Here is a 13717-nt window from a genome sequence, read left to right as displayed (position 1 = left end):
GTGCCCCATCCCTGGCAGTGTCCGAGGCCAGGTTGGATGGGACTCTGAGCATCCCGCTCGAGTGGAAGGTGTCCCTGGCCATGGCAGGGGCTTTGGAGCTGGGCGATTGTTGAGGTCCCTTCCAGCCCAAAGCTGTTTTATGATGCTGCGTGTGAAAAGTGTGTATTTTATGATTGGCTTTTTTTGCAAATATTAGGATGAATATTATATGTGTTATGTTAGAAAGTTATGCTGCATTAATTTTCTCATATATACTTTTAGGTTATTACGTAATGTTAAAATAGAAACTATGTATGTGGGATAGTTTTTTTAAAGAAAGGAATGAGGTATTTGTACCAGATAGCAGCCACAGGACACCTAAATCTTTCAGAGAAAAGAGGATTTATTGCTCCATTGTCAGAAGAAACTAACTTCTTCCCGCCTCGCTCAGCCCTGAAGACACCATTAGGATTCAGAGGAAGAAGTTGATGCTGACCAGACAGAATCCTTTGTTTGAATGGAATTTATGCATCATGTATGAGGTGTATGAATATGCAACAGGCTATTGTTTTTAAGGGTTAATCCTCTGTTACCGTGTATCCTTTTTTGGGCTTATTTTGCCCAGGAAAGGCACCCGGACCGTCCATACCTCTTTGTTCTTATTGCCTTGTGTTGTCCTAATCGCAAGTGTTCAAATTTTTATTACTCTAATTATATTGCTATTTTTATAACCATTTTATTACTAGTAAACTTTTTAAAATTTTAAACCCAAGTGATTGGAGTTTTTCTCACAGTGGTTCTGTGATATTCCTGGAGGTCAGTTCTCAGAGAGGTCGGAAGCATTTTTAGTTACTGCTTGTGGCCTCCAGCGCGCTTGCCAGCCCATCCCCGATGGCTGCTCTTACACCACGGCTGCAGTTACAAGCTGTGAACAGGAGATACCCAGCACAATCCCACTCCATACACTGCAATTCAATACAGGAAAATTGAAAAATCCTGTATTTGCCACTGTGAGACAACACTTAACCTTTGCTTTGTCACTGCATTTCCTCTACACAAAAAGCCCATTACCTGATCATATATAAAAAAAACCCCAAAAAAACCAAAAAAAAACAAAAAAAAAAAAAACCCCAACAAACAAAAAAAAAAACCCAAAAACCAAAAATGCAAAACCAACCTGTATTATGTTGTATGACTCATCTTCAAGAATTAATTTCAGCTGGTATCCCTCTTCTTGCTGCTAGGTACTAAACTCTCAGGATACATGGAAAGTTGTTTTTTCTATATTTAAACTGGCCAGAGACAGAAATCCATCCCAATGGAGACAGCAAAAAAGAACATGACTAAAACTCTGCCAACTCTCACCTGTATTGCTAATTTTGTCAATACCTGGTTAGTATTAGTTCTCGAGTATGTTAGGCCTTTCATCCTGTTTCCTTCACAGAGTTAGATACATTTCCCTCCACAACCAAGTTCTGAAACTAGACTACTAACTCAATTTAAATATCTTTAGTTTTTGTCATAGTTACGCCAAAAACTATTTAAGTTTTGGCTAGGGCAAATAATACAACTAAAACAATGTAAACAGCTTCTCTCAGAATCACAGCTTTCATAAAGATGTGCACTGAAGCAATACATTTTATTTCACGTTTGCTGCCACTGCGGTGAGTTGGGAGAAAAAATATTTTAAAGTGCTTCAGACTTATCCAAGTTCTGGCCTTTGAAAGATCCAATGCTCACAGAAAAACTACAGCAAATTAGTAAATAGGGTTTAAGGGGCTTTTGATCATTGCTAAGCTATGCTTTCCAATGTGTAAAGGTAGTGGCAGCAGAATAGGAAGAACACAGCAGCAGCGCTGGTTCTGGGCTCCTCCCTCTCCCAGCTGTGCCATGCCCTCACCTCTCTTGTGCCAAGGGCAATTTTTCAAGTTGCACTGTATGTGAAGAAAAAAATGCCTCATTTAAAAAAATCTCAATCTACATGCATGACAAAGGTGGGACAGGAAACCAGCAGAAATGAAACAAAATCTTGGAGATGAATTTACAGACTTCAGATCACCACGATCAGTTTCGGGGATTTTTTTGCTACGGAGTCATGAGTGGAACGGGAGGCAGGGAGGAGGGCAGAGAGAGGTACGTGAAGCAATGATTAAAAGAAAAGCAAAAAAGATTATACAAACAAAACACAATACAGTGACACTAACACTGCAAACTACTGAAGTAACCCACAGACAACTTTAAATGTAAAATCAATAGTTTATTGCCATGCTACAATTTTTTTTTTTCCAAATGAAGTTGGCACTGGTAAGGGGAAAAATGTACATAACGCATTTTTTTTTAAAATGCACATTTGGTAAGCTTCCTTTATAACAACAACTTAAAAGAAGTGAAATTATTATTTTTTTAAGATTAATGTGGAATGGCATAAAAATACACTCTTTCTGCATAGTATAAGAAATACGGAATGTTTGTAAAAACAAATTCACTGAACAGGGAAAATTACATGAAATTTTATAAACAATTTGGCAATGGTACTCCCACTGTTTAGACTTTTTTATATAAAAGAAATAAAAATCTAGAAAGCTACCTTTATACAAAGTTGCTATATTTATGCCTTTAAGTAGGAAAAAAACATTTTATAATGCAAATTAGGACATACAATAATCTTACAATATGATACAATGTAATGACAAGAAAGGAACACACAACCTAAGATTTTGGCCTTTGTAGAAATGTCTATTTCTGCATTTAATAAATGCATTTGTGGCACACTGGTGACTACTGTATCACTACTGCCAGTCGGCTTTGACGCTAGTGCGGTGCGCGGCTGGCCTGCGTTTGGCCGGGACACAGACTGCTTTCCAGGAGACCAAAGGTGGTGATGCTGCAATGAAGCGAGACGTGAAAAAGGCAACGTGCCTGCTGGTCGAGCCATCTGGACTGTGGGACACCATAAAACACTCTTTCCTCTCACACCAGAGCATTTCTTATACATTCAGTTATTAAGTACCAAAGTCTTACAAGTGAGAACATCCGTGTTTGCGATTTGGCAAAATTTCAAAATACAAAGTCAGTACCAAATATATAATATATTATATATAAAATGTGGGTGTATGATACACACACGTATTCCAATGCAAAAAAACCTGCATTATTATGGAGTTAACTTCGCTGACATCCTTTCCTAAATAACATTACCATTAAAAAACAGGTGTAATCCTGATCTTTCACACATTTTCGAATCACTTCCTCTTTCATACACAACAGTTAAAGCAACATATATGGAACTATGACTAAGAAATCAAAATTCCCATAATAATCTGAACTCTGACCACAACAAATAGGATTTGGTTTTCAGTACATGTAATTAAATATATTTATATTTTTACATCTTTTTAGACCATTCCTGAAGAACTTGACCAAGCAGGTCCTCAGGTGTAACAGAGCTGTTACGCCAGCAGTACTTGATCTTGCAGGAGCACATCCAGTGGCCCTTGAAGTCAAAAGGAATCATTTCTCCATCTTCAAAGGACACTGCATGCAGACCGAACAAGCTCTGGAAGGGTCACCCCGCTAACAAGGAAGATTTCCTGATGACATCAAAGCTCCTTGTCAGACTTCCTTTCCAACTGCCAAGGGGAAGGGCTGGAGCAAAGGATACTCTGGGCTCCCTGGGTCGCTTGGCAGGCGGGGCTGGGAACAGCAGTACACTGCACAGCCCCAGCACCGGGGACTGGCAGGGTGAGCTGCACGGCACCTTTCACACTAAGGCTTCTCATGGAACGCAGGGAGCTGCTTCCCCCACACTCCTCACTTGGCAATTCAGTCACTACAGGTCTCAGACAGGAGCTCTGGCTGGGACCCCAAGGCATTTAGTACTTTGTAGACACAGAGGAAGACAGTCCCTGTTCTGAAGGGCTTGAGCCTATTTCTTAATCATAGTTTTTACATAATCTCCTTTCTATATACACATATTTGCTACATAAAATAGAATTACATCAAAGTAATGGGTTATAGCGGAAAACATTGTCACAATATATGTATATTACCACACTAAATAATTACTAAAACTGCAAGAAAAATTTCAAAAATGCCCTTCATAATGTATAAAAATATAGAAATGTCCAACACTTGTTTCATCAACCTTATTTCTCATATTCTATTTCTACCTGTACACCTACATGCTTCCAAACAAAATACTGCGTTAATCTGGAGTAAACACCGTGTTAGGAAAATATCCTCATAAGACATCTGACAGACTTACTCACAATCCTTACAGCACAGCACAAGAAATAATGTATACATGGTCAGAGTTGCAGATGCTAAGTTGCTCTTTTTTTTTTCTTCTGATTCACTCATCTTGTCCAAAAGAGGAAGTAATTCCTAAAGATCGTGAAAGAACCTCAACATGACTTCCTTTTTCATAATCTTCTGCAAGAAGGACATCAGCAAACCTGACTCCATCTTAACGCAGTTTTTTGTGATGGAATTTCTTCTGTTTTTTTTTTTTCTTGGAGTGTATATGAATTAAAAATAAAGATATAATAAATGAACTTAGTTTTATATTAAGTAAATACTGTCAAATATAAATGCCTGAATTGCTACCTCAAGGAAGAGATGGGAAAGATCATATCATTAAATTCCAAAAAATACCTAACTCTATCTATCACAATGAAGGACCAGACTCCTTTAGGGGAAATAGAAGAATTTCAGATTTAAGTCCACTACTAGTTCCTACTCCATTAGTTTCATCTTATTTGCAGCCATTAAATAAATTAGTACAGTGCAGAAATGGAATTTCACCATTGACCTCACCTTACATGAAGCGAGGAATACTGCTTAAAAATAGACGTCCAAATCAGATACATCATTGTATGATCAAACCAGTGACTGACATGAATCAGAATTTCCACTCTTACTTCACCGACAGTGAATAAGAACAATCTGCTCTCTCTTGAATCTCTCTCATTGAGAAGATGGTAAATATAAAACAAAAACAAGAACAGCCAGATTTTGAGCCATACACAGTGTTATAAAACCAGCAAAATCAACTGCTGATCTGTCACCTATAAAAAGCAGCCCTGTTTTGACATTGGTTTGGACTTTGTACACTTTACACATTTCCATGATCCTTTTTACAACCAAGCCCTAGTCAGAGGTGCAAACACACACAAGTATCCAAACACTGCGTGGGGGGAGCGGTGGGGGGGAAGGACATTTCATCAATCCATTATATGAAATTTCTACTTTAACACTTGTATTTTCTATAAAAGCTCTCAAGACTTTAATAGGAATAGTGCTTCAATGCACATCATCAGATTCAACCCCTGTTAAATGCAGAACATACTTACTGGGGGAAACAAAAGATGTTCTAATGAGTGTCATGGTTTTTAGAATGGTCTTCTTAAAACAATATTGAAAAAGTTAGCAAAAAACACCACAAAATTTAAAACAATTGGTCCTCCTTCTGACATGATTTTGAGGAAAATATTATTTTCCTGATATAACAATGGAATAAATTCTCATTCCCTGTATTTCTAGCACAATATTATGTACTTTTGGTCACTTTTTTGTGTTCTTTAAAAACTCAGTTTCCTTGTTTAAAATATACAGTAATGTATGTCTTTCCCAAATCATTGCACTAAGGAATACCTACAGGTAAAGGTTTCCCCTTGTCAAATGTGTTTGAAGGGCAGCAACCGACTGCACATCATGGATGAAAAGTAGAATTGGATGGAGATGCTACCATTTTTACAGGACCTAGTTTATGTAAACTTAACATGCCACATTTACTAAAGAAAATGGTTACATATTTCTAGTTTCTCAGTCTATACACCTGTGGGCCCAAAATAAATATGATCTAAATACCATGGAGAGACTTCAGCTGAAAACTGAATCCTAGATTACAGACACTAAATCTAACATCACAGCCTTTAAAAGAGACTGAATTGAAAAAATATTTACCAAGTCTCAAAGGGTAAAGTGCATTGCAACTGCATCTACTTCAAGGGGAAGAAAATAAGGAATGCTAAAGATGAGTAGTGTGGTGACAGGGACTACCCAGCATGTTTGCAGCGTACACACAACGAGAAAGCATTATCCCACCTGTGAGACACAGGTTAAAAAATTAATCCTGGAAAATATGTCATCAGACTTCCTAATATAATTAAGGCTACAGACAGTTGAAATTTCAGTATGTTTTCAATTCTGGGGGACCAGAGCTAAGAAAACATTGTGAAACTTGCAACAATGTAAAAAAATTTGCTCAGACCATTCCTTTTATCTGAGACTATTCAGAATAAATGCATAGGACAGTGCACTGGAACTAAGGAAGGATATGGCTGCTTGTTGCAATTTCACCAGGTCACTTATGATCTACCCAAAGCCTCTGCTACCCTATTTAATAGTTAAGAATATTATTACTTCCCTGCCTCACAGGTGTGTTTTAAGGGTCCAGTTAATTAGTCCAAACTATACAGATGGGGACCATATATTGCTAAGCAGCTAGCTAGATCAAACAGGTTTGCCTCAAAACACATGCAGCTCACAAATTGAAGTGAGCTATATGCTAAGAACAAGAATCACACCAATATTATTAACCCGGTGAGTATTTTGCAATACATGGTAATTTCTCTTCAGTACAGACCAGGAGGTCCATAAGGTGAGGCAACGGCAAAGATGTAAGGGAGCAGTTACAGAATCACAGAATCAGCAGGCTTGGAAAAGACCTCTGAGATCACTGAAGGCAACCTACGACCAAACACCACCTTGCCAATAAGACCACAGCACCAACTGCCATGTCCAGTCTTTCCTTGAACACCTCCAGGGACAGTGACTCCACCACCTCCCTGGGCAGCACACTCCAATGCCTCATCAGCCTTTCTGTGAAGAATTTCTTGCTAACATCTACCTGGCACAGCTTAAGCCTATGTCCTCTTGCCCTATTGCTGGCTGACTGGGAGAAGAGACCAACACCCCACCTGGCTACAGCCTTTAAAATGCCAAGCTCTAGGTGGCCTTTACCTTCTTGAGTACCAAGGTCTCCTCACAAGTCAGCGAGTCTATCACAAGAGTATGCAGAAGCTGACCATGAAATAATTAATAAGGTTTTTATTTAAAAAATCTCTTCTAAGTTCCTCACAATGGTCTCAATGATTCTCATCTTTTACTTCAGCAAATTATGTTCTTTGTCCATCTGGTATTTCAGTACCATACAGTCTGTAAAGAATAATGAAAGCCAGAGGGAAAAGGTGGCCTGACGCCACCTATTGCTATGGCAAGAGACATATATTTCAGGTGCTGCTACTACTGCTGCCACTACTAAATGAGAGAAGACCAAAGAAAAAAGTTGCAGGAACAGAAATAAACACCAATTTAAAAGACAGACAATAGTTGTAGTTTGGCTTTTCTAAAACTTCAATTCAAATATTGCATGGAGATCCTTAATGCTTTTTCAGATCTCCAAATGGCTTTTCTTGCATGTTTGTCCTCACAGTTCAAGGGTTATTTTACATCATACCAGTTCACACAAGTGTCAGTTCCTTTGCAATCACAGGCTCAAGGGCAATCTCTTCTGCTGCTAGTACCAAGGTGCACCTGCAATACTGCCAGAATTCTAAGATTATTCGGAGTATTAATAAACAAAACAGAAAAAAATAAAAGTCTAAGGGTGCCTCTGGCATATTCAACAAACAACATTCTACCTGGATGTACCTGTAACACTGAGCAGCCATCATTGTAACCAAATTCACCAACCGCAAAAGGAAAACAAGTATGCTCATAGATAATACTACCTTCAGATAATTTACTTTGTATCTTTTTAAATTAAAGTACACTATCACCTATGGATGCACATTGCTAGAACGTACAACTTCCTATAAAGAACTATCAAGTCCAGTACCCTGCCTCCACTGTAACCTGTGTTTGATGCTTTAGAGGAAGACAGTAACTGCATAATAAACCTTTCCAGTTGTGCAATAATGCATGCTGCTGGAGAGCTGGGATATTTCTGTCAGGCATAAAAAAGTAGAACACTGGACGAAGACAACCATTTGACCTTCAAGAGTCTTGCTTTGTCAAACGCAGAGAGTAAGACAAACACATAGATGATCCTGAACAATTAAAGCTATGTACAAAATTGTGACTTTTAAAACAAGACATTATGAAACAAATAAAAAGGAAACACACAAATGCAAAGAAAAGAAGGCACACTGAACTAAGAAATGACAAGAGAGCCTTAATTCATACAGCCCACCTGTGAATTCCTTCACAAAAAACCCCGAAACTCTAATGAGATAAAAATTTTGTCAGATTTCAGAGGGAATTTGATATGTCACTTGGAATTCTATTCCAACGGAAGGAGCTTAAGGTTGGTTTTTGATGTGTTTATAGCTCTGATCAACAACCATCAATGGGACCTCTCAAATACCACACAAGTTAAGAAAACTGTCAGGAATTAGAGGCCTTCTTGCCCACAGACAAAAAAGGTGTGGTGTTTATATTCCTTGAGATGAACCAATATATCCTGTGCATGTCAAACCATGTGACATATTACACATATTACACACAATTCATTCTGGAGGAACCACTTCAATGAGGAATGAACGTCAGATACGTATATTGGAAGATTAGGTTTACCTGCTAATAATGCACATATCAAGAGGCTTTAAAAAGTGTTATAAATGCCATTAATGAGTATAGGCACCAGACCAGAATATTTATAAATTCAAAACTGGCATGTCACTCAGACTCTAATCAATTAAAGAGGCACTGTGAAAGGTGGTGATGCTGCTATGCAGTAATTACTTCTATTGTAGAATGAAATAGTGTTACCTAAAATGAATACTTGCTCTACATTAATTCCCTTTAGTAAGACAAGTACATGAAGTATGCAGAAAAAGTTCTATTAGTCTATAAAAGGCGTTAGTGTTAAGAAATGCAAAGTACTCGCATCTTCAATTTTATAAACTTCACAAAAGGTGCAAATGATTCAATGCTCCCCAGGCTCACATAGGCAGGTCAGTACTGTTATGTCTAGTTTTCCTAGAAGTACCGTCATCTCGGGGCAGTGCTTTTTGCAAGCTTGACATAGCAGCAGTTCTTTCAATGTCTATCACAGCATACAGCTCTGTGCGCCTGGTTGGAGTTTGCGGAAGTGGAGTGGTGGGGGTTTTTGGAGTCTGAGGGTTGTCAGAGTCACTACCACCTTCCAAGTCAACCTGTATATAGTTGAGCTGCCTGTGTTCTAAACTTGGACGCCTAATGTCAAAGTTAAAGACCGTTGGGGTACAGTCCCGACGTCGTGTAAATTCTACTTTATGAGCACTTGCTGGTACTGTTACATTCTCTGTATTGACGTAGTTATGCATTAGATCTAGGTTATTGTGGTAGCCATTCAGAGACGGGGTCTTTGGTCCTAAACTGTCATCTTCATCTCTGCTCAGTTTCCGGGCTTCCCAAACAGGAGGCAAGGATGGCAAGTTCTCGTAGTTCAGCAGCGCAGTTCTCCTCTGAGCAGAGTTGTTAATGTTCTGGGTGTCTGAGGTACTGGTTGATGTCAAGCGACCTCTCCTGACCCCTGAGGCACTAGGAATTGATAACCTGTTTATATTTTCATACACCAATTTATTACCAGATGGTGTCTCTCTACGTTCATCACTGTCGTACCCAGTGTCCCATTCAGTGTTGTTTGTGCTGCTGCCGCTAACTTGATCTCTCCCAAGTTGTTCCAGTTTCTCTCTTTCCATTAACTGCCTTTGAACAGGTGTTGGTCCTAAAACAAACTTCACTCCTTCAGGCTCCAGGAGAACCTGAGCATCTCTGTCATCAGTACACATCTGATCTTCTTTCACTTTAGTTGTTTCAGTGTTTGAAAGCTTTGATTCCAGTGGCACATGCACACTTGATCGATTTTTTCTTTCCTCTTGTACTCCAGTAGTGTTTACGTAAGTGTGCACCTAAAAGGGAAAGAAAAAAGAAGAAATTCAAACACTATTGTGCCTTCCCTTCCCCCTCCAAATTTATTAGTTTCTTAAGTCCCCACTTTTCTAATCAGAATACCTGAAAAGAAAAACTTGTGATGGCAGGTGTTTAAGAGCAAAAGTCACCTCTCTTGCATTTTGCTGAACTGTAGTCAGTTTTAGGTTTTTTCCCTGAACTTCTGTTATTAGTCATGTTAATGTTCCTCTAATGAAAAAACAGAATTTATACCTTACACTGATAATTATTTTTATTTGATGTTTTATCTCAGTTGTGCTCTAGTTCTAGAGTTTGGCTCTAATCAAGACCACCTTGGGCTGCTCCAGCCTAGCTCATAACTTTACCTGGGCAGACCACTGAGAGCTCTACTTTGTTGTCCCTTACCAGAGACCAACAATTACTTTGGCTAAGTTTATGTTTGTAACTTCCACACTGCAAGGAAAGCTACTGTCCATACAAGAAAAAAAAAAAAACCAACCAAAAAGAAAACCACAGAGAGACCTAAGAAAATCCTTGTCTTTTGCCTTGTGTACTACTCCAGGAACAAAAAGAGAGGTTGGGACTACCCAACCACTTCTTCAGGGAAGAACTATCCATTCTTTCTTCAAGAGCTAACAGCCTCCTAAGAACAGGAACTCAAGAAAACTATACAATTCCATATGTAGTGTGGCATTCAAAATTAAAAAGAAGCAGGAGTTGGCACTGTATGTCACTAAGAAAGGGAGAGATACCCTCCTAGGTTATATCCCTCCATTTTCCACAGTGGATCAATACAAGGCTGAATGGGAAAGACTGGGTTCCTTCTCTAAATTTTAATTCTATGTCTGGATAACCAAACAGCAAAAGTAGTATTTTACAGCAGCAGTCATGTAGCTTGCCAACCTCTCTGTCAAGCTCTGCCAGCTGAAGTGTCATTTACCAGATCACTTGACTCCTCCACTGATTTTTTTTAACTCACTTACTATTCAGTAACTCCAATGATAACACCTGAGCTCTTCTGTGAGGGCTCCTAACAAATCCTTTCCCACAAGACAGTTCACAGCCCTCTGCTCTGGCTACGCTCTCTGGTTTCCAACACTGTTTCCTGTCACACATTGCTCTTGCAGCAATGAAAACCAAATATGCACTGGGTTGTGCTAGCAATAGCACGGCCAGTGAGTTAAGGGAAGTCACTATTACCATCAATTCAGCTCTCAAGACTGAACCTGAGCTCCAGAGTACATGACAGACAGCACCTTACTGAGGCTAGTGCAGTGGAGGGCCATGACTAGAGAGGAGCTGGAACACATGACATACAAGGAGATGCTGAGGACACCATCTTAGTTTCATTTTAAGAGAATGCAGGAACCACCCAATAGCTGTTTTCAACTACCTAACAGATAAAGCAAAGACAGAGCCATCAGACCCTTTCTGGGGATGTTCAGCAAAAGGCCAAGGGACAACCAACACCAGATGTAACAGGCAAAAATCTGGTAACACAGAGAGAAATGATTTCACAACAACAGTGGTGAAACACTGGAACACATGGCTCAGATTCTGTGGAATCCCCTTGCCTGTAGTATTCAAAACATGACCAGGACAATGCTCTGTGCAGCTGTCTCTAACTTAAAACTTTGATCTAGAGGACTGGAGGTCCCTTCTAACCTAAATTATTCCATGACTTCTTTTTGGCAAATAGAAGACTAACATATAAAGAAGCTTTTTGACCAGGATCTCTCATTATAATGTACAATTACTCATGTTTAAAAATAGTTACTGAATTTTTTGAAAATAGTATAATGCAAACACATACTTTCTGCATCTTTACTTTTATATAAAATACAGATTCCTCAGCAAGCCATTCTACGAAGTATCATTTTAAAGAGGCAAGGCAAACACTTTTCTGAGGTAGTTAAAATACTGCAGGAATACTTTACACCTGATACTGAAACGCAAGTGAAAGCCTACAGAACAATAATTAGAAAAATCTGAAGTAATGTAGAACGTCAGTTGTATGAAGGGAAAAAAACACCCACTTGCTCCTCTGCTACAAGTAAGGGATGTGTTGATTCTTCACCGACAGAGGGGAGGCGTGCGCTGCCGACAGAAGGGTGTCTGCTGGAAGGGTGTGATGAAGCATCTCCAAAAGATGGGTATCTGGGATAGCCGTTGGGTAAACTTTGTGCATTGAATCCAGGAGCTGATTCAATTAGAAAACAGCCAAAACCATATTAAAATAGAACATTTTACTGTATATAAGATACTTTATATTTTCTATTTAATTTTCAAAAGAGAACGTAAAATATGTAAAACAATATTAAGTATTCACAAAGCTCAATTTTGCTTGGAGGAAGGAAATGGAAAACAGAATAGCATCCTGGTATTTACCAGAACACATTTATGAAGCAGCCACTGAAAACTAGGTCTGTTACACAGCCAGTAAACCCCTTCCAACTTCTCCTTCCCCCATTAACATCTCCCCCTGACAAACAGAGACTCCTTTATCTAAGCTTCCATTTTTCTGAAATCATCAATAAACTGGAATTCCTAGTTTCGAATATCAAGCCATCTGCCTGAGATTTCAAGAATACCAGAAAATTTTAGGTCAATGCTTCACTCATCCATTCACCTACTCAGAGGAAAAGAAAGATTCCAAACCAACTGCACATGTGATTTAAACAGTATTTTTTCCCCTAATAAAAAGTTTGAAATATTGCCCAACTTTAACATTTCTCTGAAATGCTACAGGTAAAGCATGTTGACATATCATAAAGCAATTCAATAGGTGTATTCATAAGTGTTCTTATGCAACAACTAAGTTACCAAAACTTACTTCTTGAAGATAATCCTCAGCAAGTACCTCGAGAGAATGCATTACTACCTCTTAGCTTTAAATTACCCTTCTTTTTAATTACTTAAAGATTAAATTCAAATCAAATGCTATTTTCAGCTAAGTGCCACATTATACTCAGGTATGTCATCTGACAGTGGAACCATACTCACTGGTAGGTGTTCGAGGGGTTCTTGGTACTTCCAACTCAGTTTGATGATTATTCCTTTCTACTACTGGTTCTTCTACCACATTTATGCTATTATTCTGCATTATCTCTTGTAACATGTTAAATAGCTCTTCTGCCCGGGTGCACTTAAAGGCAAAGATTCCTATAAATACATTTAAAAAAAAATAAAAATCCTGTAACTCAGAAACATGCCTTACAATATATATAACTTGCAAGAAATAGAACCGGAATCCACATAATGAATACCTGTTAAAGAAGCAAAAGTGTTACGAAATTTTTCTTGCACCAAAACACACAAAATTACTGTGACAACCTTTAAAGTGGTTATCTAACAGAAGAATACGGTTCCCATGCACCAAAAGTTAAATAAGAACAGAAAACTGATTCAGTTAGGAGCAAAACTAAGTTTTGCGCGCTAAATGAGGGGAAAAAAAACAAGTGGGGTTTTTTTTTAAGCTAATAAAAAGGATACCTGTAAAATAAAAGTGTATTATAAAACCATTACATGAAACTACAGTGGTGCTACAAAGCTGTATTTCCTAAATCAGATTTCTATTAAACTACCATAAAAATAAGATACCTGCACAACAGAAAAGGATTTAAACACTGGATACAAATTTAGTTTCTTTAAGAATACTAAAATGAAAAGCTAGTAAGACAAACTGTGTGAAACAGACAGTAACAAACTAATTGCTTTAGGCTAAAGGATAGACACAGAGCACAAAGTTAGCAGCAATACCATGTACTTTGCGTGTGTATTG

At 38.4% G+C, this 13717-nt stretch overlaps 1 protein-coding gene and 1 long non-coding RNA gene across 4 annotated transcripts in view; one reads left to right on the top strand and one right to left on the bottom strand.

Annotated features, from left to right (window-relative positions):
• Window positions 1–4: 4 nt before the first annotated feature.
• LOC119708487 lies at window positions 5–746 on the top strand. The gene is made up of 2 exons (XR_005259085.1): window positions 5–158; window positions 371–746. It is a non-coding gene; the product is annotated as an uncharacterized LOC119708487 (long non-coding RNA).
• Window positions 747–2219: 1473 nt separating this feature from the next.
• Window positions 2220–13717, bottom strand: part of FRS2 (fibroblast growth factor receptor substrate 2) — a 51801-nt gene continuing 40303 nt past the window's right edge. For all 3 annotated transcript variants that reach the window (XM_038153837.1, XM_038153836.1, XM_038153838.1), the window contains 3 exons: window positions 12940–13098; window positions 11973–12136; window positions 2220–9935 (listed from right to left, as the gene is read on the bottom strand). In XM_038153837.1, coding sequence (XP_038009765.1) covers window positions 8985–9935; window positions 11973–12136; window positions 12940–13098 — 1274 coding nt within the window. In that variant the 3' untranslated portion in view covers window positions 2220–8984. The remainder of the gene's footprint in view (window positions 9936–11972; window positions 12137–12939; window positions 13099–13717) is intronic.

This window comes from Motacilla alba, chromosome 1A (genome assembly GCF_015832195.1).
Source record: "Motacilla alba alba isolate MOTALB_02 chromosome 1A, Motacilla_alba_V1.0_pri, whole genome shotgun sequence".
Taxonomy (NCBI): domain Eukaryota; kingdom Metazoa; phylum Chordata; class Aves; order Passeriformes; family Motacillidae; genus Motacilla; species Motacilla alba.
The sequence above is the reverse complement of the archived record's forward strand: the minus strand, read 5'-3'. Positions and strand labels throughout refer to the sequence as shown.